Source organism: Nycticebus coucang, chromosome 7 (assembly GCF_027406575.1).
Source record: "Nycticebus coucang isolate mNycCou1 chromosome 7, mNycCou1.pri, whole genome shotgun sequence".
NCBI classification, from domain to species: Eukaryota; Metazoa; Chordata; class Mammalia; order Primates; family Lorisidae; genus Nycticebus; species Nycticebus coucang.
In genome coordinates this window covers 126,969,819-126,994,305 of record NC_069786.1, presented here as the reverse complement: position 1 = coordinate 126,994,305, position 24,487 = coordinate 126,969,819, and the positions used below count along the sequence as shown (strand labels likewise).

General features: G+C 43.1%; 1 protein-coding gene across 1 annotated transcript in view; it reads left to right on the top strand.

The window, feature by feature from the left end:
* Positions 1 to 24,042, top strand: part of SLC16A14 (solute carrier family 16 member 14) — a 30,958-nt gene extending 6,916 nt beyond the window's left edge. Inside the window, exons 2-5 of the mRNA XM_053597183.1 lie at positions 737 to 1,009; positions 9,307 to 9,450; positions 17,211 to 18,191; positions 23,386 to 24,042. Coding sequence (XP_053453158.1) covers positions 751 to 1,009; positions 9,307 to 9,450; positions 17,211 to 18,191; positions 23,386 to 23,537 — 1,536 coding nt within the window. The 5' untranslated portion in view covers positions 737 to 750 and the 3' untranslated portion in view covers positions 23,538 to 24,042. The remainder of the gene's footprint in view (positions 1 to 736; positions 1,010 to 9,306; positions 9,451 to 17,210; positions 18,192 to 23,385) is intronic.
* The last annotated feature ends 445 nt before the right edge of the window (positions 24,043 to 24,487 follow it).

Here is a 24,487-nt window from a genome sequence, read left to right as displayed (position 1 = left end):
GTAGCATCATTGTACTATCCAAACTCCTTTAGTCTGATTGCCTGTTTTCTAAGTAATTCTCTAGTACCTCATTAAGTTTCCCAGGTAAATGCTGGGAATGGAGGTGGGTGGAGGGGATAAAAGTATGTGTCTTGTTTTATCAAACAATTATTACAAAGCCGTATCTCCCGTTGTAAGACAGTACATTGCCCTTCTACCCTATCGGTCTCTCCTAAGTTGGCCAGTCCCCGAACTAATCCATTCTGGCCATACAAGCAAATTCAACACTCTCCCAAAACCTAAGAGCAAGATCCTCTGCCAGGGCCCCCAGCAAAGTCAAGCTGCCCTGAAAGGCTCTCTGAGGCCTGGTATTCCTTCTCTGACATCCTTCTTATCACCTGTCAGGATCCATCTCTGTGTGAGAGAAAAGGTTATGAGCAATGGAGTCGGGACTAGCTGGGTTCAAATCCTGGTTTCCCCTCTGGCTGCTCTTCCCTACTGGTTGGGAGACCGTGGAAACCTCGCCTCACGTCTCTGTGTCTATTTGCAAGATTGTAATACCTACATAAATGATAGCTATAAAAATGAAATAGGTTCCTGTGAAAAAGCAAAACGTGTTAATGACAAAGATGGCTCTGATGACCTGAGGTGACATTGGAGCTGCTTTAGTTGCGATGGGGAGGTGGAACTGCCCAAAAAAGATAAAGATATTTTTTGTTTTGATGTTCAGTGAAATTATTTGTAACATGCATTTCAGGAAAATCTTGGAAAATGTATACAAGTCATGAAGATATTGGGTATGATTTTGAAGATGACGCTAAAGCTAAGAAGACACTGAAGCCCCACCCAGACGTTGATGGCGGCTGGGCCTGGATGATGGTCCTGTCGTCTTTCTTTGTGCACATCCTCATCATGGGCTCCCAGATGGCCCTGGGAGTCCTCAATGTGGAGTGGCTGGAAGAATTCCACCAGAGCCGGGGCCTGACCGCATGGGTCAGCTCCCTCAGCATGGGCATCACCTTGATCGTGGGTATGTCTTTCTGTGACCTGTTGTAAAACTGAATAATTATAAAATGACAATTCCCCACTGTAAGGAAGGCTTTATATCATTGAAACATTAGACATTAGATGTTACTGGTTACCAGTTTTTAACTGTGGTAAAATACATATGACGTTCCATTTACCTTATTAACTATTTTTAGATATACAGTGCAGTGCCATTAAGTATATTCATGCTGTTGTGTAACCATCACCACCATCCAGCTCCAGAACTTTTTGGGTTTTTTTCTTTTTTTTGAGAGACAGAGTCTCACTTTGTCACCTTTGGTAGAGTGTGGTGGCGTCATATCTCACAGCAACCTCAAACTCTTGGGCTTAAGTGATTCTTTTGCCTCAGCCTCCCACGTGGCTGGGACTAACAGGCACCTACCACAACACCAGCTATTTTTAGAGATGAGGTCTCTCTCTGGCTCAGGCTGGTCTTAAACCTGTGAGCTCAGGCAATCCACCCACCTCAGCCTCCCAGAGTGCTAGGATTTTAGGCGTGAGCCACCTTGCCTGGCCCTCCAGAACTTTTTTTAACTTCCAAAACTGAAACTCTAGGCCAGGCATGATGTTTCATGCCTATAATCCTAGCACTTTGGTAGGCCAAGGCAGGGGGTCGTTTGAGACCAAGAGTTCAAGACCAGCCTGAACAATATAGTGGAACCGTGTCTCTACAAAAAAAAAAAAAAAAAAAAAAAAAAACAGAAAAACTGGCTAAGGTGGCGGCCACATACACTGGAGCTGGCAGGTTGGAATCCAGCCTGGGCCTGCCAAACAACAATGACACCTATAGCCAAAAAATAGCTGGGCATTGTGGTGGGCACCTGTAGCCCCAGCTACTTGGGAGGCTGAGGCAAGAGGATCACTTAAGCCAAAGAGTTTGAGGTTGCTGTGAGCAGTGATGCCACAGCACTCTACCCAGGATGACAGCTTGAGATTCTGTCTCCAAAAAAAAACCCACAGAAACCCTGAACAGGCACGGTGGCACACGCCTGTAGTCCCAGCTACTTGGGAGGCAAAAGCAAGAGGATCGCATGAGCCCAGGAATTCGAAGTTACAGAGAGCTGTGATGACACCACTATACTCTAGACTGGGTGACAGATCAAGGCCCGATCTCAAAAAAACAAATAAAGACTCTGTACTTATTAAGCTCCCCATTCCCACCTCACCAGCCCCTGGCCACCACCGTTCTATTTTCTGTTTCTATAAGTTTGACTTTTCTAAGTGCCTCATGTAAGTGCAATCATACAATATTTGTCCTTTTATGTGATATGTCTATTAGAATGTTGTAAATATTTAGAGTATTTTAAAACTTGATCATTTAAAATTATTTCTTTTGTCCCAAACTCTTTTTTCTTTATTGTTATAACTTATTATCTATCATTACAAAACTCTTCTTGTTTAACATTTATGAATGTTTTTAAAAGATAAAAATTTTAGAATTAAGCAACAATCTTATTTCAAGAATTCTTATGTTTTTTAATTTAAAATATTATTAGATCAGCTGCTACTGAAAAATCTATGAAGCTTTTTTTTTTAGAGACAGTCTCACTTTATTGCCCTTGGTAGAGTGCCGTGGTATCACAGCTCACAGCAACCTCCAACTCCTGGGCTTAGGTGATTCTCTGGCCTCAGCCTCCTGAGTAGCTGGAACTATAGGCACCCTCTACAACACCCAGCTATCTTTTTGCAGTTTGGCTGGAGCTGGATTTGAACCCACCACCCTCAATATATGGGGCCGGCACCCTACTCACTGAGCCACAGGCACTGCCCAATCTATGAAGCTTTTTTTAGAAAGTTTACTGATATAGATAACAGAAAGAAATAATAATAGGTACATATTCTTATTTTTACTAGTTAAACCTAACTGCACAGCAATCTATAAAAATAATTCTTATAAAATTGGAGGTACTAAACCTGGAAGTTATTATAAATATAATGTCATTATGGCTAATGCATTTTTGTTTGGGAAATAAAAAAACCCTTACCGTCAACTAATGTTTAATAAGCATCTATTATAGATGAGGTGCTTCCTTACTTATTAAATTTTATTTAATTCTCTTTAACAATCCTCGGAAGTAATTACCACTACATCTTAATTTTTTTTCTGTTTTCTTCATTTTACAGTAAAAGCCGTATGTTTACATCTTTTTTTTTTAATTTCAAATATTTTTGCAGATTTCATATTGGGAATATAAATGGTCTATTTCTGGGTTTGTGAGAGTATGTATATGACAGGCGTAAGTTTGATGGGAACCTGTGCCTATTTGAGGATTCCACGTTAGTCATTAATTGATTGACTCCATCTGAGACACTTGTTGATCTTGGCTGGCATTTAGTCAAGGTTATTTTTGAGAATACAAGCAACATCAAAAACAATAGTAATGTAGAATGACAGAAAACAAGGACAAAGTGTTATTTCTCAAGACGTGTGGCATGCACATGCCCTTGTATGTGTGTGTATATGTGTGTTTGTTTATAAAAAGGAATTAGTACTGATAGTTTTCAAATAAAGTAAAGGCAGCATTATGTGTATCAGAGAATGGGAGATAAATTGTTTTTTCCTGTGATAGTATTGAACTGACTCCTTCAACTCTGCATTGGTCTTGTTAAAACTAGGACTGTTAGTCAAATGGGAAAAGTAGGTAGGTTTATTTTAATGTAGGCAATGTTCATGTTTTATGTTGGCTGGGATTCTACTGTCTCAGTAAATTAGTAAAAGAAAACTATGTTTTTAGAACACATAACATCCAGCTTTCTCACCTCTTTAAAAATATTTTTTAAGGGATAGAATGAAACACAAATGGATTCAATCTAGGAAGTGTGTGCCTGCAATAGCAAAGACTCAGAAAAAGGCCGGGATGTGAAATGTCCCGGTATTTTCCAAATCACCCAATAAGGTTGCGTTAGATATTGTATTTCTGTAGATATTGTATAATTGTAGTTCTGTAGAAATAAGTGGTAGAAACCAGCCCTGAAATTACTGGGTATGTGGTTTTGAAGGTGATCCTCAAAATTAGAACACCTAACACATAGTGATGGTGAAATGTGATGGTCATCTTTAATTTAATTGAGAGGTAACTGTGTATGTGGAATTCCATTTGAGAGACCCTGAATTCCAGAGAGTGGAATTTCAGATTATCCACTAATCTTTCTAAAGGGAAAGCTGCCTGCCAGATAAACATTTTTGGCCCTGAGCTTCAGAAATCATAACACAGCAGACCTCATGGCTATATAAATGAAAGGACTTTTATTCCATCTATCGTGACCTTAAGTTGCTATTCATTCTTCTCAACTTCCTGGTACAAGGCGGCTGCAGAGCTGTTGGGCAACATGAGGGAACTTTTCCAAGCCAGAAAGCAGCAGTAACAGCTCTCCTTTTTTATGACCTACTACCTGCCAAGTGGAGGTTCTGTATGTTATCTCATTACATCCCACAGCAACCCTGGAGGCCAGACCATTATTTTGATCTTGCAGAGAAAGAACATGGGGACACTCAGAGGTTTTAAGTAACTCACTAAAGGTTGAACAGCCAGTTTAAGTGTAGAATAGGCATCAGTCCTGGTCCGCTTTTCTCCAAAATTGGCTCTGCTATGACACCACCACATCAAATGAGAACTGAAAATTATCTGAAGTGAATAATACACATCACTTTGATTTTCTAAGCATTGTAAGCACATTTGGGCTACCCCACCCCCACCTTTTTTTTTTTTTTTTGTAGAGACAGAGTCTCACTGTACCGCCCTTGGTAGAGTGCCGTGGCGTCACACGGCTCACAGCAACCTCTAACTCTTGGGCTTATACGATTCTCTTGCCTCAGCCTCCCGAGCAGCTGGGACTACAGGCGCGCGCCACAACGCCCAGCTATTTTTCTGTTGCAGTTTGGCCGGGGCTGGGCCTGAACCCGCCACCTTCGGCATATGGGGCCGGCACCCTACTCACTGAGCCACAGGCGCCGCCGCAGTCTCCACTTTGTCAGCCTCAGTAAAGTGCTGCCATGGCATCATCGTTCACAGCAATCTCAAACTTTTGTGCTCAAGCAATTCCCTTGCCTCAGCCTCCCAAGTAACTGGAACGACAGGCACCTGCCACAATGTCCAGCTATTTTTTAGAGATAGGGTCTCACTCTTGCTCAGGCTGGTCTCGAACTTGTGAACTCAGGCAATCAAACCATCTCGGCCTCCCAGAGTGCTGGGATTATAGGAGTGAGCCACTGCACCTGGCCTTTGGACAATCCCTTTTTAATGGGAAAAAAGGGGTAGTGGTTTATAATGAGAGATTCAATAAATTTCCATTGTTCTATTATGGATCTGCCACGTCTAGCAAAAGGTCCCAACTTTTTTTTCCAGAGATAGGGCCTCACTCTGTCGCCCAGGCTATAGTGTAATAGCATCATTGTAGCTCCCTGCCCCCTCTTAACTCCTGGGCTCCAGCAGTCTTCCTGCCTCTTCTGAGTAGCTGGGACTACAGGTATACACCCCTATGCCTGGCTGATTTTTAAATCTTTTGTAGAAACAGGAGGTCTCACTATGTTGCCCAGCCTGATCTTAAACTCCCGGCCTCCCAAGATCCTCCTGCCTCAGCCTCCCAAAGAACAAGAATGACGGGTACAAGCCACTGTGCCCAGACCTAACTTTTAATGAAATGTAATCAGTCACTTCATTCGTATCCACAGCAGCCTTTTTGATGATAGCTGTCTGAATAATGAATTCTTGGTGGACACCATATTATGGTGAGGTCAATCCATAAGCCAAAAAAAGGTAGTTTACTTGCAAAGTAGATTTAAAGCAGTCAGTTGTCAATCCTGGCTGCATATTGGATCTGCTTGGGGTGCTTTAAAAAACCCCATCGTTTGCCAAAATGGAATTAGACAAAAAAAAAAATTTTTATTTTTAAAATAAAAAAAAAAAAAGACAAAACCCAATGTTCACATTGCACCAAGAACATTAAATCAGAATCTCTTGGGATGGGCTCCAAGAATCAGAACTATTTTTTTAAGCTCCTAAGTGACTCCAGTGTTCAACCAAGGCACAGCGCCATTGATTTAAAGGCTCCTAACTCTTCCTGCTAAGGTTCACCTCAGATTCTCCTGTGCTCACCTGAGCTTTTTCCAACCTATCACCTGCTGGGGTAGGCAAAACATGTTGATTTCCTGAGAGTGTTCCCGGCAGCAACACGACAATTTATTATGTGGGAGATGATCCAAGATTCAGATTCCTTCCAAAGAGGAAAAGTCTGATAATGAGTATGCTCTTATTCCCAAACCCTGAATTACTCTACAGAAGCGTGAGTCATGGCCAAAGGACAGAACCCAACTGTATATTCTCCTCTCCCTAGATGATGTGGGGAGTTCTTTTATTTTGTTGAAATGGCAATTCTATTTTGGAGCTACTAGCAGACCATCACCAAGCAAAGGTTAGAAAATGAAACTAAAAGTCAGAAAGCTTGGGTTTTAATTGTTTTTAAGGTACGATTTTGTAACTGTGGAGGCATCAGTTTTGTGGGTCTGGCTTTGCCCATCTGCAAATCATAAATGCCTGAGGCTCCAAGCCAGCAAGAGTTGGTTAACTAACAACGTAATGTTTTTATCAGTAAAGCAGTTAATTCTTTTCGATTCATGAAATTCCACCAGGCATGAATATTTGCACTGATTTGGGAATTAACTCCTTTTGTTATCCCCAAATGCCACCTTAATGCAATTTTCAGAGACATACAGAGTCTCAGAGAAACTTGCTCTGGGTCCTTTCTGTAATGTGGAAAATATGATTGTGCTACTGAACTATGATCTCTTGACCTTTCAAAGGGCTATTAACAGCAGGCCAACAAGTCATGCATTTTTCTCTTTTTTACCCACTCATCCATGTTTGGTGTGGTCAAGTGACCAGGAGTTTAGAAAAATAAAAATGTGTGAAAAAATCAAAGAAACATCTTGAACTTATGCTATCTGAATTTCACTTGCCCCCAGTAATTCCCTCAGATGTTTATATCAATGTGCTTATTTTATGTATTATTTCCATAATGTGCATATTTTATGCTATACATCATATATATATAAATAGGCTATTCTAAGATGTTTATCTACTGGATTATTTCCTATAATGTAACAGGGTTAATTAAATCAATAAGTCTTTACCAACATAATTTTTAGGATTAGGTCCTCTGAAAACCACTAGACAAAAAAAAAAGAAAGAAAGAAAAGAAAAAAACTTGTTAGCAGACTGTATGCAAATATATATAAAAATGCAAATAAATATAAATACATTAGAACTTTAAAGGAAAATTTTATTTCAGTTTGGGGTAACAAGAAGTAGCTCTTGAGAGTTTAACAAGTTTTTAACTTGAAATATTCCCACCTGCATATAGGGTTTAATCACCATGCACGGTAATAATGATCAAAAATTAGATAATTAAAATGTACCATCTTACTGAATATTGGGTATTATACATCCCTCCCATTGTATTCTAAGAGCTGGACTGCTATTTGAAAAAGGAATCATTGATCACAAGCGAGCATTCAGCTTCAGAAATTTCCTCAATCAGGAAGGTAACAAGGAGGGTTGACAATTAAAAACTAGAATATCAAAGCAAAGGACACAAATCAGAATGTGTATCACAAAGTATGGCACTGCTATGAGGACTGTCCCATCTTGCATGACGAAACATACTCCTGAATCTCCACACGGGGCCATAAAAACACAGCCTGGTGAGTCCAGACGGGAGCGTGCAGGTCAGCAGGGGCTGGAGGGTGAATACAGCCAAGACGATGTCTTCCATTTGGGTGTCCTCTCGAAAACAGGCAATCCATTCCCTATCTGAAACATAGAAGTTCTGAGAACCCGCTTTGTGTGCTCCTTTTAGGTCTGGAATCCAAAACTTTTGCGTAAACACAGATAATGTAAAGGAGGCCAGGAGTGTGAGCCAGCTGAACAGGGGCCACGACTATACAACTCCAGCCAATTTTGACCCTGGAAAGATAGTCTGGGTAGCCACTGTATTTTTTGTGAATTCTCTTAATTTTTAAATGTTGGCAACAGATCCCAGACTTTTCCTTTCTTTTCTTTTTTTTTTTGTAAGACAGAGTCTTGCTCTGTTGCCCGGACTAGAGGGATGTGGCATCATAGCTCACAGCAACCTCAAACTCTTGGGGTCAACAGATGCTCTTGCCTCAGCCTCCCGAGTAGCTGGGACTACAGTCACCCAACACAACGCCTGGATAGTTTTTCTATTTTTAGTAGAAACGGGGTCTCACTTTTGCTCAGGCTGGTCTCTAACTCCTGAACTCAAGCAATCTGGTCCTGCTCAGCCTCCCAGAGTGCTAGGATTCCAGACATTTTTAAAAATTAATTTGGGATCAACAAAATGCATCACAGGTGGATATAGCCCTAGACCACTAGTTCAGGACCTCTGTTGTAGACAAAAGAATGAATATTTATTTCAGGTCTGCCTTTGATGAAAACCCAGAACCTTGTGCTCTGTGATGAAATTATTTAATGCCATCTCTGCACACTAATGTTTTTTTGTCATATAAAGCAATGTGGGAGGCGACACCTATAGCTCAGTGGGTAGGGCACAGCCACATACACCCAAGCTGGCAGGTTTGAACCCAGCCTGGGCCAGCTAAACAACAATGATAACTGCAACCAAAAAATAGCTGGGTGTTGTGGCAGGCACCTGTAGTCCCAGCTACTTGGAAGGCTGAGGCAAGAAAATCACTTAAGCCCAAGAGTTTGAGGTTGCTGTGAGCTGCGATGCCATAGCACTCTACTGAGGGCCACATAGTGAGATTCTGTCTCAAAAAAAAAAAAAAGAAAGAAAAAGCACTGTCATGTTAGTACCACACACTAACCGATTGTGCCACTGGAGCACTAAGGCTCGGTGCCTGTGGCTCAAGCAGCTAAGGTGCCAGCTACATACACCTGAGCTGGCGAGTTCGAATCCAGCCTGGGCCCGCCAAACAACAATGATGGCTGTAACCAAAAAATAGCCGGGCATTGTGGCAGGCGCCTGCAGTCCTAGCTACTTGGGAGGCGGAGCGGGATAATCGCTTGAGCCCAGGAGTGTGAAGTTGCTGTGAGCTGTGATGACACAGCACTCTACCCAGGGTGACAGCTTGAGACTCTGTCTCAAAAAAAAAAAAAAAAAAAAACAAAGCAATGTGGGATTTTTTGTTTTGTTTTAACAGCTCTAATAACATTTTATTCTTTGTCTTCACATGAAGATTTACTAAGAAATAATGAAAATCAAGTGCCATTAGTCAATTCCATTTCCCTTGCTCTGTGACAGGACCTTTCATCGGCCTGTTCATCAACACCTGCGGCTGCCGCCGGACGGCCATAGTGGGAGGGCTGGTCAACTCCCTGGGCTGGGTGCTGAGCGCCTATGCCGCCAATGTGCACTATCTCTTCCTTACCTTCGGAGTGGCAGCCGGTAAGCGTGTGGATTTGTGTTAATGTGATTTTAAATGTTTCACTGGGCATTTGGCAACTAATTTAGCTGTGGAGAAAAGAGATCCATTGAAATGCTTTGTTTTGTCTCCTCCATCTCACCCCAACCCCACCCCACACTCCAGGAAATGCTTTATAAGATGTCCAATATGCCTTCAGTGGGAAAAACCAAACAACAGCACTTGTTTGACCTAATAGAATCAAATTAAATTTCCCTTTCTCCTATGAAGAAAAGGAGGGTAATGATGCAGACTGAGGTGAACAAATATCATTCTCTTTTAATAACAGCAGAATCAAGCACAAGTCACAGAATAACCATTTATTCCTTCAGCTCTGTTCAAATGAATGAAATTGCACAAAACCCACATACACAGAGATTCTCTACAAAGCAAATGCAGAGCACAGTTAGGGTGTCATTCCCCAGGGAAGAGGCTGAAATTGGCTGCCAGGCAGTACAGTTGCATTATTTGCTCTGCAAAATATTAATATATTCCCAGCCAGAATTTCCTTTCTCAACAGGTAATGGGATTTACACAGGTAAGTACTTACTTGTACAATTATATTTTAATGAACCTAATTCAGCTCCACTTTTTGAGTACAGTACTTGTATCCGCATATACATACATATCTTAATGAATGTGTCAGCACAAAAGTTAGTTTGGAATTCTGGCTTTTTTTTGAGACAGAGCCTCACTATGTTACCCTTGGTAGAGTGCTGTGGCGTCACAGCTCACAGCAACCTCCAACTCTTGGGCTTAAGTGATTCTCTTGCCTCAGCCTCCCAAGTAGCTGGAACTACAGGCACCTGCCACAGAGCCCGGCTATTTTTTGGTTGCAGTTGTCATTGTTTAGCAGGCCCAGGCCAGGCTCAAACCCACCAGCCTCGGTGTATGTGGCCGGCGCCCTGCTCACTGAGCCATGGGCACGGAGCCCTGGCTTTTTCTTTTTTAACCCACTTATTATCTGTGTGAACTTTGTGCAAGTTATTTAGCCTACTTTTGCCTTAGTTTCCCTATCTGCAAAATGGGGGTAATGAAAAGTACCTGGCTTACGTGGTTGTTGGAATGATTAAATGAGATAATTTGTATAAAGCAGTTGGCACATAACAAAGTGCTCAGTAAATGTTAGCTCGTATCTCAATATGGCATTTTATTATATTTTGTATATAAGCTTAAGTATATGCCTTATGACAGTAGGAGAAGGTGAACATAAAAACCTACTGTTGGCCAGGCACAGTGGACCACACCTGCAATCCCAGCCTCGGAGTATCTGGGGAGAAACGTGGAATCCACTGACTTAACGTGTTGGTGTTTGACTGTGTAGGTTATGACTTGATCCCAAAAGTGGGGACATGAGATTTATTCTCCTCATGCAGAGATTGCTATGGTTACTCTGTTTAAGTGGAATTGTATTTCTTGGAGTTCATTGCTTACTAATTCTCAAATAGTATGATCTCTGTATTCATTCATTTGTGTATTCATTCACTTATCTACTGTGCAAATATTTTTGGAGCCCAAGAAGTAGGAAGGAAATCGGGAGGCTGGTGAAAGGAGAGTTTCATGAGGCACTACTTCTGTCACTTTTTATACATGGAAAACAAAATGAATAAAGTGTCTGAAAATTAATTTACCCATATTTCTCCAATAACTATATTTCAGTGGAAAATTCAGTTGAGTCAGGTTACACATGCAGAATGCAAATGTTGGGATTAGCATTCTGGGAGGCCAAGGCAGGTGGATTGCTTGAGCTCAAGAGTTGGAGACCAGCCTGAGCAAGAGCAAGACCCTATCTCTAAAAATAGGCAGGCATTATGCCAGGCACCTGTAGCCCAGCTACTTGGGAGGCTGAAGCACGAGGATTGCTCCAGCTTGAGGTTGAGGTTTGAGGTTGCTATGAGCTATGATGCCATGGGACTCTACTAAGGGGAACAAAATAACTCTGTCTCGAAAAAAATAAAAATAGTCTCAGCACCCATAGCACAGTGGTTACGGCACCAGACACATACACCGAGGCTGGCAGGTTCGAACCGCCCAGGCTTGCTAAAACAACAATAACTGCAACAAAAAAAAGCCAGGCATTGTGGTGGGTGCCTGTAGTCCAGCTACTTGGGAGGCTGAGACAAGAGAATCACTTAAGCCCAAGAGTTGGAGGTCGCTGTGAGCTATGACACCATATCACTCTATTGAAGGCGACATAATAAGACTCTATCTCGAAAAATAAATAAATAAAAATTAAGAAAAATAAATTTAAAAAAGTTTTTTTAAAAAACATTTGAGACATTTGGAAATTTAAACACCTTTGGATATTTTTTTTTTTTTTTGTAGAGACAGAGTCTCACTTTATGGCCCTCGGTAGAGTGCCGCAGCCTCACACAGCTCACAGCAACCTCCAACTCCTGGGTTTAAGCGATTCTCCTGCCTCAGCCTCCCGAGCAGCTGGGACTACAGGCGCCCGCCACAACGCCCGGCTATTTTTTGGTTGCAGTTTGGCCCGGGCTGGGTTTGAACCCGCCACCCTCGGAATATGGGGCCGGCGCCTTACCAACTGAGCCACAGGTGCCGCCCCACGTCTGGATATTTAATGATAACAAGTTATTCATTTTATTCAGATGAGATAATGATATGATTATGCGGTTTAAAGAATCCTTACATTATATTTGGAGATTTATACTAAAATATTTGCACATGGCCAGGTGCAATGGCTCACACCTGTAATCCCAGCACTGTGGGAGGCCAAGGTGGAAGGATTGCTTGAGCTTAGGAGTTCGAGACCAGCCTGAGCCAGAGTCAGACCTCATCTCTAAAAATAGATGGGCCTTGTGGCGAGCACTTGTAGTCCCAGCTATTTGGGAGGCTTAGGCAAGAGAATCAATTGAGCCCAAGATTTTGAGGTTGCTGTGAGCTATGACACCATGCACTCTACCCAGGGGGACAAAGTGAGACTCTGTCTCAAAAAAATAAAAAATAAAATATTTGCACATGAAATAATATATTTGGGATTTTCTTCAAAATAGTATGAAGACTGGGCATAATGGCTCATGTCTATAATCCTAGCTTTTTGGGAGGTCGAGGGGAGGATAGCTTGAGGCTAGGACTTTGAGACCAGCCTGGGCAACATAGCAATACCCCATCTTTAAAAAAATAGAAAAGTTAGCTGGGGGGCGGTGCCCGTGGCTCCATGAATAGGGAGTCGGCCCCATATACAGAGTGTGGTAGGTTCAAACCTGGCCCTGGCCAAACTGCAACAACAACAACAACAAAGAAAAAAAAATAGCCGGGTGTTGTGGCGGGCACCTGTAATCCCAGCTACTCAGGAGGCTGAGGCAAGAAAATCGCCTAAGTCCAAGAGCTGAAGGTTGCTGTGAGCTGTGATGCCGCAGCACTCTATAGGGGGCAAGAAAGTGAGACTCTGTCTCAAAAAAAAAGAAAGAAAGAAAAGTTAGCCGGGAATGGTGGCACACTTCTGTAGTCTGCACACTCGGGAGGCTGAGGCAGGAGGGTCATTGAGCCCAGGAGCTGGAGGTGCAGTGAGCAATGATGACAGAGCTGCACTCTAACCCAGGCAACAAACAAAATCTGTGTCCTTTTGTCTTTTACAAAGAGGGAGCCAGCACATAGAGAACATTTTGTAAATACTGTATTTTATAAAATTTTGTAATGACTATTTTATGGATAAAGGTACATTTAGCTATAATTTCCCATTTCCCCTATGTATGGAGACTTTATGGACAACTTTTGGGATATCTTATAATACAAAGAAGGGAGTAGGGTGTAGGAGATGTGGAGCGGGAAAGACTAGCCATGAGTTGGTAATTGTTGAAGCTGATCAGTATTTGAAGATTCATTAAATCATTCCTTTTTTTAAAATCTTACTTTGGGCTGGGCGAAGTGGCTGGTGACTATAATCCTAGTATTCTGGGAGGCCAAGGTGGGCAAATTTCTTGAGCTTGGGAGTTCAAGACCAGCCTGAACAAGAGTGAGACTCTGTCTCTACTAAAAATTGAAAAAAAATTAGCTGGGCATTGTGGCAGATGCCTGTATACCAGCTACTCAGGAGGCTGAGTCAGGAAGATCATTTGAGCTCAGGAGTTTGAGGTTGCTGTGAGCTATGATGATGTCACAGCACTCTATCCAGGGCAACAGAGTGAGACTCTGTCTCTAAATAAATAAATAAATAAAATAAAATTTTACTTCGTGGGCTGGAGGGGTGGCTTGCACCTGTTAATCCTAGCACTCTGGGAAAGCCAGGGTGGGAGGATCACTTGAGCTCAGGAATTGAAGACCAGCCTGAACAAGAGCAAGATCCTGTCTCTACTAAATATAGAAAAATTAGCTGGGCGTTGTGGCAGGTACCTGTAGTTTCAGCTACTTGGGAGGCTGAGGCAAGAGAAACACTTGAGCCCAGGAATTTGAAGTTGCTGTGAGCTAGGCTGATGCCTTGGCACTCTAACTTGGGGCAACAGAGTGAGACTCAGTCTCAGAAAGAAAAAAAAAGCTTACTTTGAATTTGATTTAAACTGTTTCATTAGCCAATAGCGTTGTCTTTGACTTACCAAGGGGAAAGCTGAGCTTCAGAGTGTTTACCTTCACTGATCAAATCACATGGCTACTCATGGGGAGTACAGCCAGGATTTGAACCTAAGGCCATCTGGGTTTTTTCTAGTACACATCATCCCAATTCTATCCCAGGGCAATAATCTTATGCCACAATATTTAATATTAAAGAATTTCTTGGTTCTTTTAGAAATACAGTAACTAGTATCTCAAAATAGCCAGAGATCCATTCATCTTGCTGCTGAAGTTTTTATACTTTAACCTTGGAAATGTAAAATTAATCCTATATGAAAAATGTTGCTTTAAAATCATATTTTAAAATAATGTTATTTCATCTTCCCACAGAATTGTCTTTCATTCATCTCATTCCTTATGTGGCAGGTACTGTTTTAGGCTATTGACACAAATACATCGGTGAACAAAACAGAAAAAACTCCCTGCCCTCATGGAGCCTATAGACTAGCAAAGGGAGAGATAGGGAAAGACCACAAACAGTACATACAGAAGTAAATTTTATATTACTAAGTACCATAGTTAAAAGAAAAGGCAGATAGGGTAAAGGAGATTGGGAATGGGGATGGTGGGCAGGGGGAGGGTTGCATTTTAAATAGAGTGGTCAGAATGGACTTCACTAAGAAGGTAAGAGATGAAAAAAAATAAAAATAAAAATAAAAATAAAAAGAAGGTAAGAGATGGGCAGGAGAAGTGGGCCTAAGTCCTCGGTCTGCCTGAGAGTAGGAAGGCTCCATTTGACAACCAGCTTATCCAAAGGGAGGAAGTCCCCCAAATTCATGTTAGCTCTAGCAATCTGTAAGGAATTGTCATTTCTCAGAGGGTATTCACTGAACATACTAGGTTTAGGGGTTTTTTGTTGTTGTTCTTGTTGTTGCTGCTGCTGTTTGTTTTGAGATAGACTCTCACTGTGCCCTCGGTAGAGTGCTGTGGCGTCACAGCTCACAGCAACCTCAAACTCTTGGGTTTAACTGATTCTCTTGCCTCAGCCTCCCACATAGCTGGGACTACCGGGGCCCTCCATGATGCCTGACTATTGTTGTTGTTGTTGTTGCCATTGTTATTTGGCAGGCCCGGGCTGGGTTCGAACCTGCTAGCCCCAGTATATGTGGCTGGCGCCCTGACCCTAATCCCACGACATTCAACATCCCCGTGTGTAAAACGGTGATAACCACAGCTGCTTTAGGGGTTATTGTGGAAACCGAATCAGGTAGAGTGAGCAAAGCAAGTGGCAGTGACTTGGAGGTCCCTCAGTGGGAGTTATTATTGTATTTGTATGTGTGATTGCTGTGGTCTCCTTCCAAATTCAGATAATTCTGAAACTGTTAAATGATGCTGAACTGGGGAGGTTTCAGCTTTGGAGAGTGATGCTGATCAAAGCCTCTTGCATTCTGTCATGCTGTTCCCCGGTGTCACAGGTGCTGCATGTTGGGACCACGTGGGCCCCGTGATCATCCCAAGCAGGTTTCCGCCTGCCTATACCTGGAAGTTGAGAACACAATTTCCTGAGTAGTATTTTCTTAATAGACTTCATTTTTTAAAAAAAAGAAATTTTCAGGCTCGGCGCCTGTAGCTCAGCAGCTAGGGTCCCAGCCATATACACCAGAGCTGGCGGGTTCGAATCCAGCCCAGGCCTGCCAAACAACAATGACAACTACAACCAAAAAATAGCCAGGCTCCCCAGATACTTGGGAGACTGAGGCAAGAGAATCTCTTAAGCCCAAAAGCTTGAGGTTGCTGTGAGCTGTGATGCCACAGCACTTTACCCAGGGCGACATAGTGAGACTATCTCAAAAAAAAAAAAAGAAGAAGAAGAAATTTTCAGTTCTCAGAAAAATTGATTATGTAGCAGATACTGTACTGTACCGTCAAGTACAGAGGCCACCAGCATTTTGTTTTGTCAATGTAAATAATAAACTACCTGTTTTCCTTGTTTTCATATAATTACAAATCAATGATACCGTAAGGATCATGTAGTATGGACATTAGGTAGTTGTGTATATTTATGGGCACATTATAATTCCTTTTATTCTTCCAATTAATTTGTAACCAAATTAGCCTTTTCCTGAGGCTCCTGCAAATTGCATGGCATCACTCCTCATCCCCTGGCACACAGGCAATTAGCAGAAGCCTAAGATTACAGAGCCCGGCCCCTTGGAGAAGCCATTCTTTTTTTTTTAGAGACAGAGTCTCACTTTGTTGCCCACCCCCCATAGAGTGCTATGGTCGTTTAATTCACACCAGCTCTCCTGGCTGCAGGGACCCCAGGTGAAGATTTGTTCCACCTTCCCCACCATGGGTGTCGTCAGGATGATGGTGTAAAGTTCTTTCTACTTTGGTTTGAGAGCGATCAGGTTCTGATTCTGGACCTAGACTTGGGCCCCTCGCGTCCCCTTGGTCCCCTGTCATAGCTCACAGCAACCTCCAGCTCTTGGGCTTAGCTGATTCTCTTGCCTCAGCCTCTTTTTTCTTTTTTCTTTCTTCTTTTTTTTTTTTTTTAAACAAATCCCTAAGCACCTACTGTGTGTTCAGGGCAGTCCTAGGTGCACTGGTGGTGAAGATACAGACCCAGCTCTGCCCATGTAGAGCTAAGATTCTGACGTGACAACACGGCTTCATGTTGCTATTGTGGGCACCTGTCCTCAAGCCCGGCTGGGAGAAACGATGAGCGAGAAACCCACTCTTGGGATGGTCCTCCTGGTCTTTATCATCAGTTCTTCTTATTTAAAATGACTATTGTTGGCTAGGCACAGTGGCTCATGCTTGTAATCCTAGCACTCTCGAAGGCCAAGGTGGGTGTTTCTCTTGAGCTCAGGAGTTAGAGACCAGCCCGAACAAGAATGACCAAGCCCTGTCTCTACTAAAATAGAAAAAATTAGCCTGGCGCTGTGGCAGCACCTGTAGTCCCAGCTACTTGGGAGGCTGAGGCAAGAGGATCACTTGAGTCCAAGAGTTTGAGTTTGCTGTGGGCTGTGACACTAGGGCACTCAACCCCAGGGTGAAAAAGTGACGCTCTGTCTCAACAAAAAATAAATAAAATCATTATTATTTCTTTGTAGAAAGAAAAAGTACAGGTAGACATTAATGTAAGGTAATGCGGATGATCTTTAAATGCCGTGAAGTTGGGAAACAGCCACTGATGTAGCCTGTGCCTTTTCTTCCCTCTCAACCCGCGCAGGCCTGGGCAGCGGGATGGCCTACCTGCCGGCCGTGGTCATGGTGGGGAAGTATTTCCAGAAGAGACGAGCCCTGGCCCAGGGCCTCAGCACCACGGGGACTGGGTTCGGCACGTTCCTAATGACCGTGCTGCTTAAGTACCTGTGTGCCGAGTACGGATGGCGGAACGCCATGTTCATCCAGGGTGCCGTCTCCTTAAACCTGTGTGTTTGCGGGGCACTCATGAGGCCCCTCTCCCTTCCCAAAGACAGAAACAACCCAGGGGGGAAAGATCCGGGAGTCCTCCCCGCGGTGCTCTCCACGGAATCTGTGAAGTCAGACGGACGGCTGGGGGGAACAGAAGAGAAGCGTGGGGGGCTCGGGAACGAGGAGACCCTTTGTGACCGTCAAGCCCAGGAGAGCCCAGAAGAGGCCTGGCACGGGAAGAACATGTGTGCCCTGCGGGTTCTGAAGGCAGTCAGCCAGCTGACCCTGAGGGTCAGGAGGGGCTTCTCTGACTGGTACTCCGGCTACTTCGGGACAGCCTCGCTCTTTACCAACCGGATGTTTGTAGCCTTTATTTTCTGGGCTTTGTTTGCATACAGCAGCTTTGTCATCCCTTTCATTCACCTCCCTGAAATAGTCAATTTGTATAATTTATCGGAGCAAAATGATGTTTTCCCTCTGACTTCAATTATAGCAATAGTTCACATCTTTGGGAAGGTGATCCTGGGCATCGTGGCTGACTTACCTTGCATCAGCGTTTGGAACGTCTTCCTGATGGCCAACTTCACCCTCGTCGTCAGTATTTTCATTCTGCCGTTGATGCACACATATGCTGGCCTGGCAGTCATCTGTGCACTAATAGGCTTTTCCAGTGGTTATTTCTCCCTAATGCCTGTCGTGACTGAAGACCTTGTTGGCATCGAACACCTGGCCAACGCCTACGGCATCATCATCTGTGCCAATGGCATCTCTGCATTGCTGGGACCACCTTTTGCAGGTAAACTCTCTAAGGGTTAAAGACCTCAGTGGGCACGTAGATAGAGAGGGCACGTTGTCATTAATAGTATAATGAATATTACACTGAACTTTGAACTTTTGATCCTTCTGCACACGCTAAAGCAGCCAGGCTGGTAAATCAAGGAAACAAAGAAGTGGGGACCAGGGGACGCAGCAGGGTGTGCGTTGGCAGAGCTTCACTCCTTCAGGAGGCCCTGGGGGAGTTTCTTTCCTTGCTTGGTCTAAGCCAGCAGCATCATCTTTCCCTTGCTCTCACTCCGTGCCTCCTTCTTTTACTTATAAGGATTACACAGAGCTCACCTGGACAGCCCAGAGTCATCTGCTCATCTCAAGATCTGTAGCTTGAGCACATCTGCAAAGTCCATTTTGCCTTGTTAGTTTACACATTCACAGCATCCAGGGCCGTAGGCCTACAGGCCACCAGTTGGCAACACCAAGAATAAAATCCATCCCTTGTATTCACCTCAGTTCACCCGAGAATGTGCTTCCTGCAATGGGCTTACCAGGAGTCACGGGCACTGAAGAGTCTTATGTCCGGGCCAGTAACTCCCTGAAAATGTCATGAACTGGGTTAGGCTATGTGGCAAAGGCAAGTTAGGGTCGGGGAGGGGGACTGAAGCTCCAAGATACCAGGTACTGTGCAAAAGTGACAAGTCTATCCTGTGTCCAAGAGTTGGAAGCAGAGCCCATGTCAGGTGGCAGGGGCTGGGGCCCAACCTCAACACAAAGTGCTCTATGCAGGTGGCCGTCAGAGGGCGAACAGACCAGTGGTGACTGTCAGCTCTGCGGAGGTGGCCGTCAGAGGGCGAGCCAGACCAGCGGTAACTGTCAAAGACCCCAGACTTAGTGGAACCCCACCTGTTCAGACGTCCTCCCTCCCCGCCCACCTCTGCCTGTCTGGCCTCTCCCCGTTCTTTATTTTCCTGTCCTCTGGCAGGAATACCTCTCCCCAGTAGGTGGGGAAACCCCATGGTGCAGGACAGAGCCTTCCCTGCTCCTTCCTTCCCAATCTCTCTATAAATCCTAAAGTCATCCTCCTGTCTTAGGACCCCACTGGCACAGGGATCTGCCAACAAACATTTATAAGTCCCTGTTGCAATCCAAAGTTCACAGAACTATGGATTTTTGTCTATTCAGCTAACAAATGGCAGCTAGCTGACTAAAGGTTTAAGCCCCAAGAGTCACTTTAGGAACCCCACGGCTACCCATGGGCTTCTTCCTGGATCAGGCTGCTCCTGTTGTCTGTGCATGGAGATAAGATGCAGCATTTTAGGTAACAGTAACCGTAGCAGTGTAGCAAACTGCTTTGGCAGTTGAAAGAGCTGAAAGTGCTCACTGATCTCATTGTGCAGAGTTTTCTATCAGGCAGGGATACATTTGATTATAAAAGAACACCTTAACAATGATAGTTTAAACAGATTTGTGTCATATAACTGGAATAGAGTCCAGGCACTGGCTGATATTGAGACAGTGTCTTGGGATCTTCTTTGGCCTTTTCCTCTTGTTGCCTCCTGATCCTATAATGGATGCTGTAGCTCCAGCCATTACAACATTGTTTATAACAGGGAGAAGGTAGCGGGGGAAAGGCTCAGTCCCAGCAGAATTCCACTTACATCTGATTGGCTAGAGCTGTGTCACACTAGTCCAGACTTCAAGAAGAGCTGTGATTTGGGGTTTTTTGCTTTCCAGCCTCTGTATCAGAGGAAGGAAAAGAGAAAAGAACTGGGATTGTGGGTTGGGTCAGTTAACCAATGCAACCTGTTAGAGATGGTTAATGTCCTTTGAGGCTACAAGGACATAGGAGTGGCTCCTCTACCCTCTTGTCATAGGTCCTTCAGAGACATTGTGTGCAGAAATGGAATCTGTCACTAATTTGTACACCATAGGGTCAGAGTGACTGGCAATGTGAGGGCCTAAATGACCACATTGAATTCTTATTAGAGATTCAAGATGGGCTGGAAATTATTACTTAGCTGGGTTTGTTGCAAGGAAAATTACTGTTCACATTACCTGTTCAAAAATTGGTTCGGAAATAAGTGTCTTTTCCATTTCTCAAAGAGGTTTCTGCTGGCATTAAAAAGACTTGGTACAATTTACTGCCATGGTAGACAATGACACATTTTCACTTAGGAGACGAATGTAATGTACAGTCAGAGATACTGAGCAGACATTTCATCCATGTCTCTAAGCAACATGAACATCTCGAGCTGGTTCATGTATGGAATTGCTGTGCCTTCAGATTTGGCTGACAAGAGTAAGACACATTACCTCCTCCAGGCCACAGAATCTAACACCTTAAAACAATTTGCAGTGTTGTTCATCAAGGGCTGGGAGTACTTATTTAATTAATAAGAAAAACAGCTATTATTTCTCATTTGACTGACTCAAATGAGAAAGAATGCAATTTAACAGGGAGCCAGGTTTTACTTTGAAGCTGTTGATTTGATTTGATTTGAATTAGTGGTTGGGTCAGTGTTGCCAAGGCTCCTGGGTTCCAAATCAAGGAACCAAGATCAGACTTTGAGGGGCAGGCCGGGAAGGATGAGTGGGGAAGGCAGCTTGTCGGAAAGGGTTGTGTCAACGCATGCTGTGGGTCAAAACCCAGGTAAAGCACTGTGTCCCTTGACCTGCTCTGCTCTGTCTTGGTGAGTCCAAAATAGCAGAAACATTAAAATAGACAGCAAAGGGAGAGGACAGGTCGTGGAGTTATTTATGAATAAATCTTAAAGGTTGGAGGAAACCTGTGGGACCGATTCAACATAAAATTGAGGACAACTCCTGTAATTTGTACATATTAATTAGTTCGGTGAAGTTGGGTGTACTTTTTTTAAAAATTGACATATGAGGGCAGCGCCTGTGGCTCAGTGAGTAGGGCGCCGGCCCCATATGCCGAGGGTGGCGGGTTCAAACCCAGCCCCGGCCAAACTGCAACAACAACAAAAATAGCCGGGTGCTGTGGCGGGCGCCTGTAGTCCCAGCTACTCGGGAGGCTGAGGCAAGAGAATCGCTTAAGCCCAGGAGCTGCAGGTTGCTGTGAGCTGTGTGACTCCACGGCACTCTACCGAGGGCCATAAAGTGAGACTCTGTCTCTACAAAAACAAAAATAAAATAAAAAATAAAAAATTGACATATGAGTTACTTTTGAAACTTGGTGGGTATATGGGGATGCTTTTACTTTTAGAGGAAAGAGACAAGATTTTTTTTTTAACGAATTTAAGGCTGTAGCAATACTTAGAAGACATTTTCTATATTGTGCAGAGTAAAGATGAGGGATGGAGTGGAGAGAAGGGGGTTCTAGGGTGCTCTGTGGGGATGGTATTTATTACTGTCCCCACCAGAAGGCGGAACAGGATATGTACAAAAAGAACGGAGAGAAATGCACTTGATACTCCCAAATCTTTAGTGTGGCCTGTGCTGGTGAGTAAGCTGGGGCAGCAGGGGAGAGAGGTAGCCGGAGGCCACATCACAGAGGCCGGGAACTTAAAGTCAACCACCTCAAACAGAAAAGTAAATAAATAGTCTGAACTAGAGATAAGTTAATTTTCCAGTCAGGTAGGATTTTTGCTCTATTTCTGCGGTTCGCTTTAAGCAGCAATAAATAATAGTTCAACTTGTTTCAGCTGTCGGGGCTTGCTACTGAGAACCATCATTTCTGTGCTCAATCACTTGATCATACAGGAGTTAGCTGTTAAAATAACACGGTCAGCTGGGAGGTGCCTGTGGCTCAGTGAGTGGGGCACAGGACCCATATACCGAAGGGTGGCGGGTTCAAACCGGGCCCCAGCCAAACTGCAACAAAAAAAAGAAAAAAAAAGTAACATAGTCAGCTTTCATATGAGATGAGCAGAACAGGAGAACCTTTTTTGTATTTGTTAATTTTTTTTTTTTTTAAGAGACAGAGTCTTACTTTATCACCCTCGGCAGAGTGTCATGGCATCGCACAGCTCACAGCAACCTCTAGCTCCTGGGCTTAGGTGATTCTCCTGTCCAGCCTCCCGAGCAGCTGGGACTACAGGCGCCCGCCACAACACCTGGCTATTTCTTTGTTGCAGTTCAGCCGGGGCTGGGTTCGAACCCGCCACCCTTGGTATATGGGGCTGGCGCCCTACCTACTGAGCCACAGGCGCTGCCCTGTATTTATTAATGTTTTTACACTGTAGATTATAGATAGTCCCATCACGTACTCTCCATAGATCCACCCCACTCTGCACTGTCAACAGGTGAATTGTTCACTTTGGCACAGTTCACAGCCCTCCACAGCTGACCACTGAAACACGGAGTTGAGGTGGGGTGTATTTTTGTTCATATGTCAGTGTTGAGATTCAGTTCTCAAACCAAATCATTATTATTAGGTTATATTTAATTCTATCTGTCTTTCTTGTTTTAATTTGTAGATTAAGAAAAGATGATACAGCGTTTTACTAAGCCACTTTTGAAGAGTCTGTTATTTTTTTCTGTATGAAATAACAAATGGAAAAACTTGCTTTACTTTGAAAGTAGATCCCGAATTCGTAGATTTAACTTGCTAAAAGAAAAGATGATAGATTTATTAAGTATTTGTTTTTCTTTAAATGTGAAATTTATAAAATCTGGAGATTTTTATTCTTTCTAGAACAGATATTTGCCCTCAAATGGGTAAATTCATTCATTCAGAATGAATGAAAATTCTATTGCCTTCTGCTTGACCTCTTTTGAGACACACTTTCTTTTCTTTTTTTATTGTTGGGGATTCATTGAGGGTACAATAAGCCAGGTTACACTGATTGCAATTGTTAGGTAAAGTCCTGAGACACACTTTAAACTTCTGAAGAAGGGTCTTGAAGATTTTGGAAAAGATTAGTGTTTGCGTTTGTGAAAAAAGATCATTGGATTCATTTTTCCGTTTTGGCTTGTGTCATCCTTCAAGTTAACCATAAGGTTCTCCCCAGGGGTCAGCCGGGTCCTGCTTCAGGTACCTTCCAAAGTTCCTGAATGACTTAAAAGATGATCACAGCCACTCCAGGCATTGGAAACGTGGGTTTATAAAGGAAATGGCTAAATGAAACATCTTGGCATTAGATGACATGTAAATTCTTTAAGAAATATGTACAGTAGCAATAAATACCTGCTTTGTGTTCGTGACTTTTGTGGTATTAACTATGTTGCATTAAATATGTTCTTTTTTTGTTTTGTAGGGTGGATCTACGACATGACACAAAAATATGATTTTTCCTTCTATATGTGTGGTCTGCTTTACATGGTAGGAATAATCTTCCTGCTCATTCAACCAGGTATTCGAATCATAGAACAATACAGACGCAAATACATGGACGGTGCCCGTGTTTAGTGTGATGTAACGTCTCATGTCAGATTTCATTGTGATAACTCACGCCTACCTCACATGGTTGCTGTGAGGCACCTATGACAAAACGTGGGAAAGCACTTTGTGCAGTAGCTGGCATTGTCATTTATAAATGTCACTGTTATGGCCTCATTTGTAAGCAGGACTTGCCTCTGTGGAGAAGCAATACAGAAGGTCTACATGTGTTTAGAGATGATAATGTTCTTCAAAGACAGTGTATTAAATGATTGGTAGACATGCCCTAATAAAAACTATTCTTTCATCCTCTACTGGGACTAGGGTTTTAGAGTTTTTAAGGCAAAAATAGGGAATAAAAGGTTTTCAACTCAACTGCTTCTTTGTAAGGCAAAACTGAAGTCTCTCTATGCTTCTGGAAAGCTCTAAGATAAATGGATTTCAAGCACAAGAATATGACTCTATTCCACAAATTAATTATTACAGGGAGCATTTGGTCTACCACTATAAAACAAAGGCAGGCTGTAACAATTAAACACAGTTTATATTTTTATAAAAGAATTCTGTAGTGGGCGGCGCCTGTGGCTCAAGGAGTAGGGCACCGGTCCCACATGCCGGAGGTGGTGGGTTCAAACCCAGCCCCGGCCAAAAAAAAGAATTCTGTAGCTAGGGCATGTGATTTTTAAATCTTCCTCCAAGAGAAGGCATTTGCCATCAATCCTAGTTCAGTATTATCTCGTTATAAACTGAATCTTGAGACAAAACTTTAGTTAATAAATAATATTAATGATTTCCTTAGTGAAAGCTGTACATGAATTTGTATGCACAACCATTGAATCAAGGGCTACAATTCAAGCACTTTTATTCATATCATTAGCCTCTGACTTAGATTATGAGCATGATCTGGGTCTTCTAATAATTTTTCTAGATTTCTCCTCTCCCCAATATTACACACAACTAACTACTAATTGACATGTGAA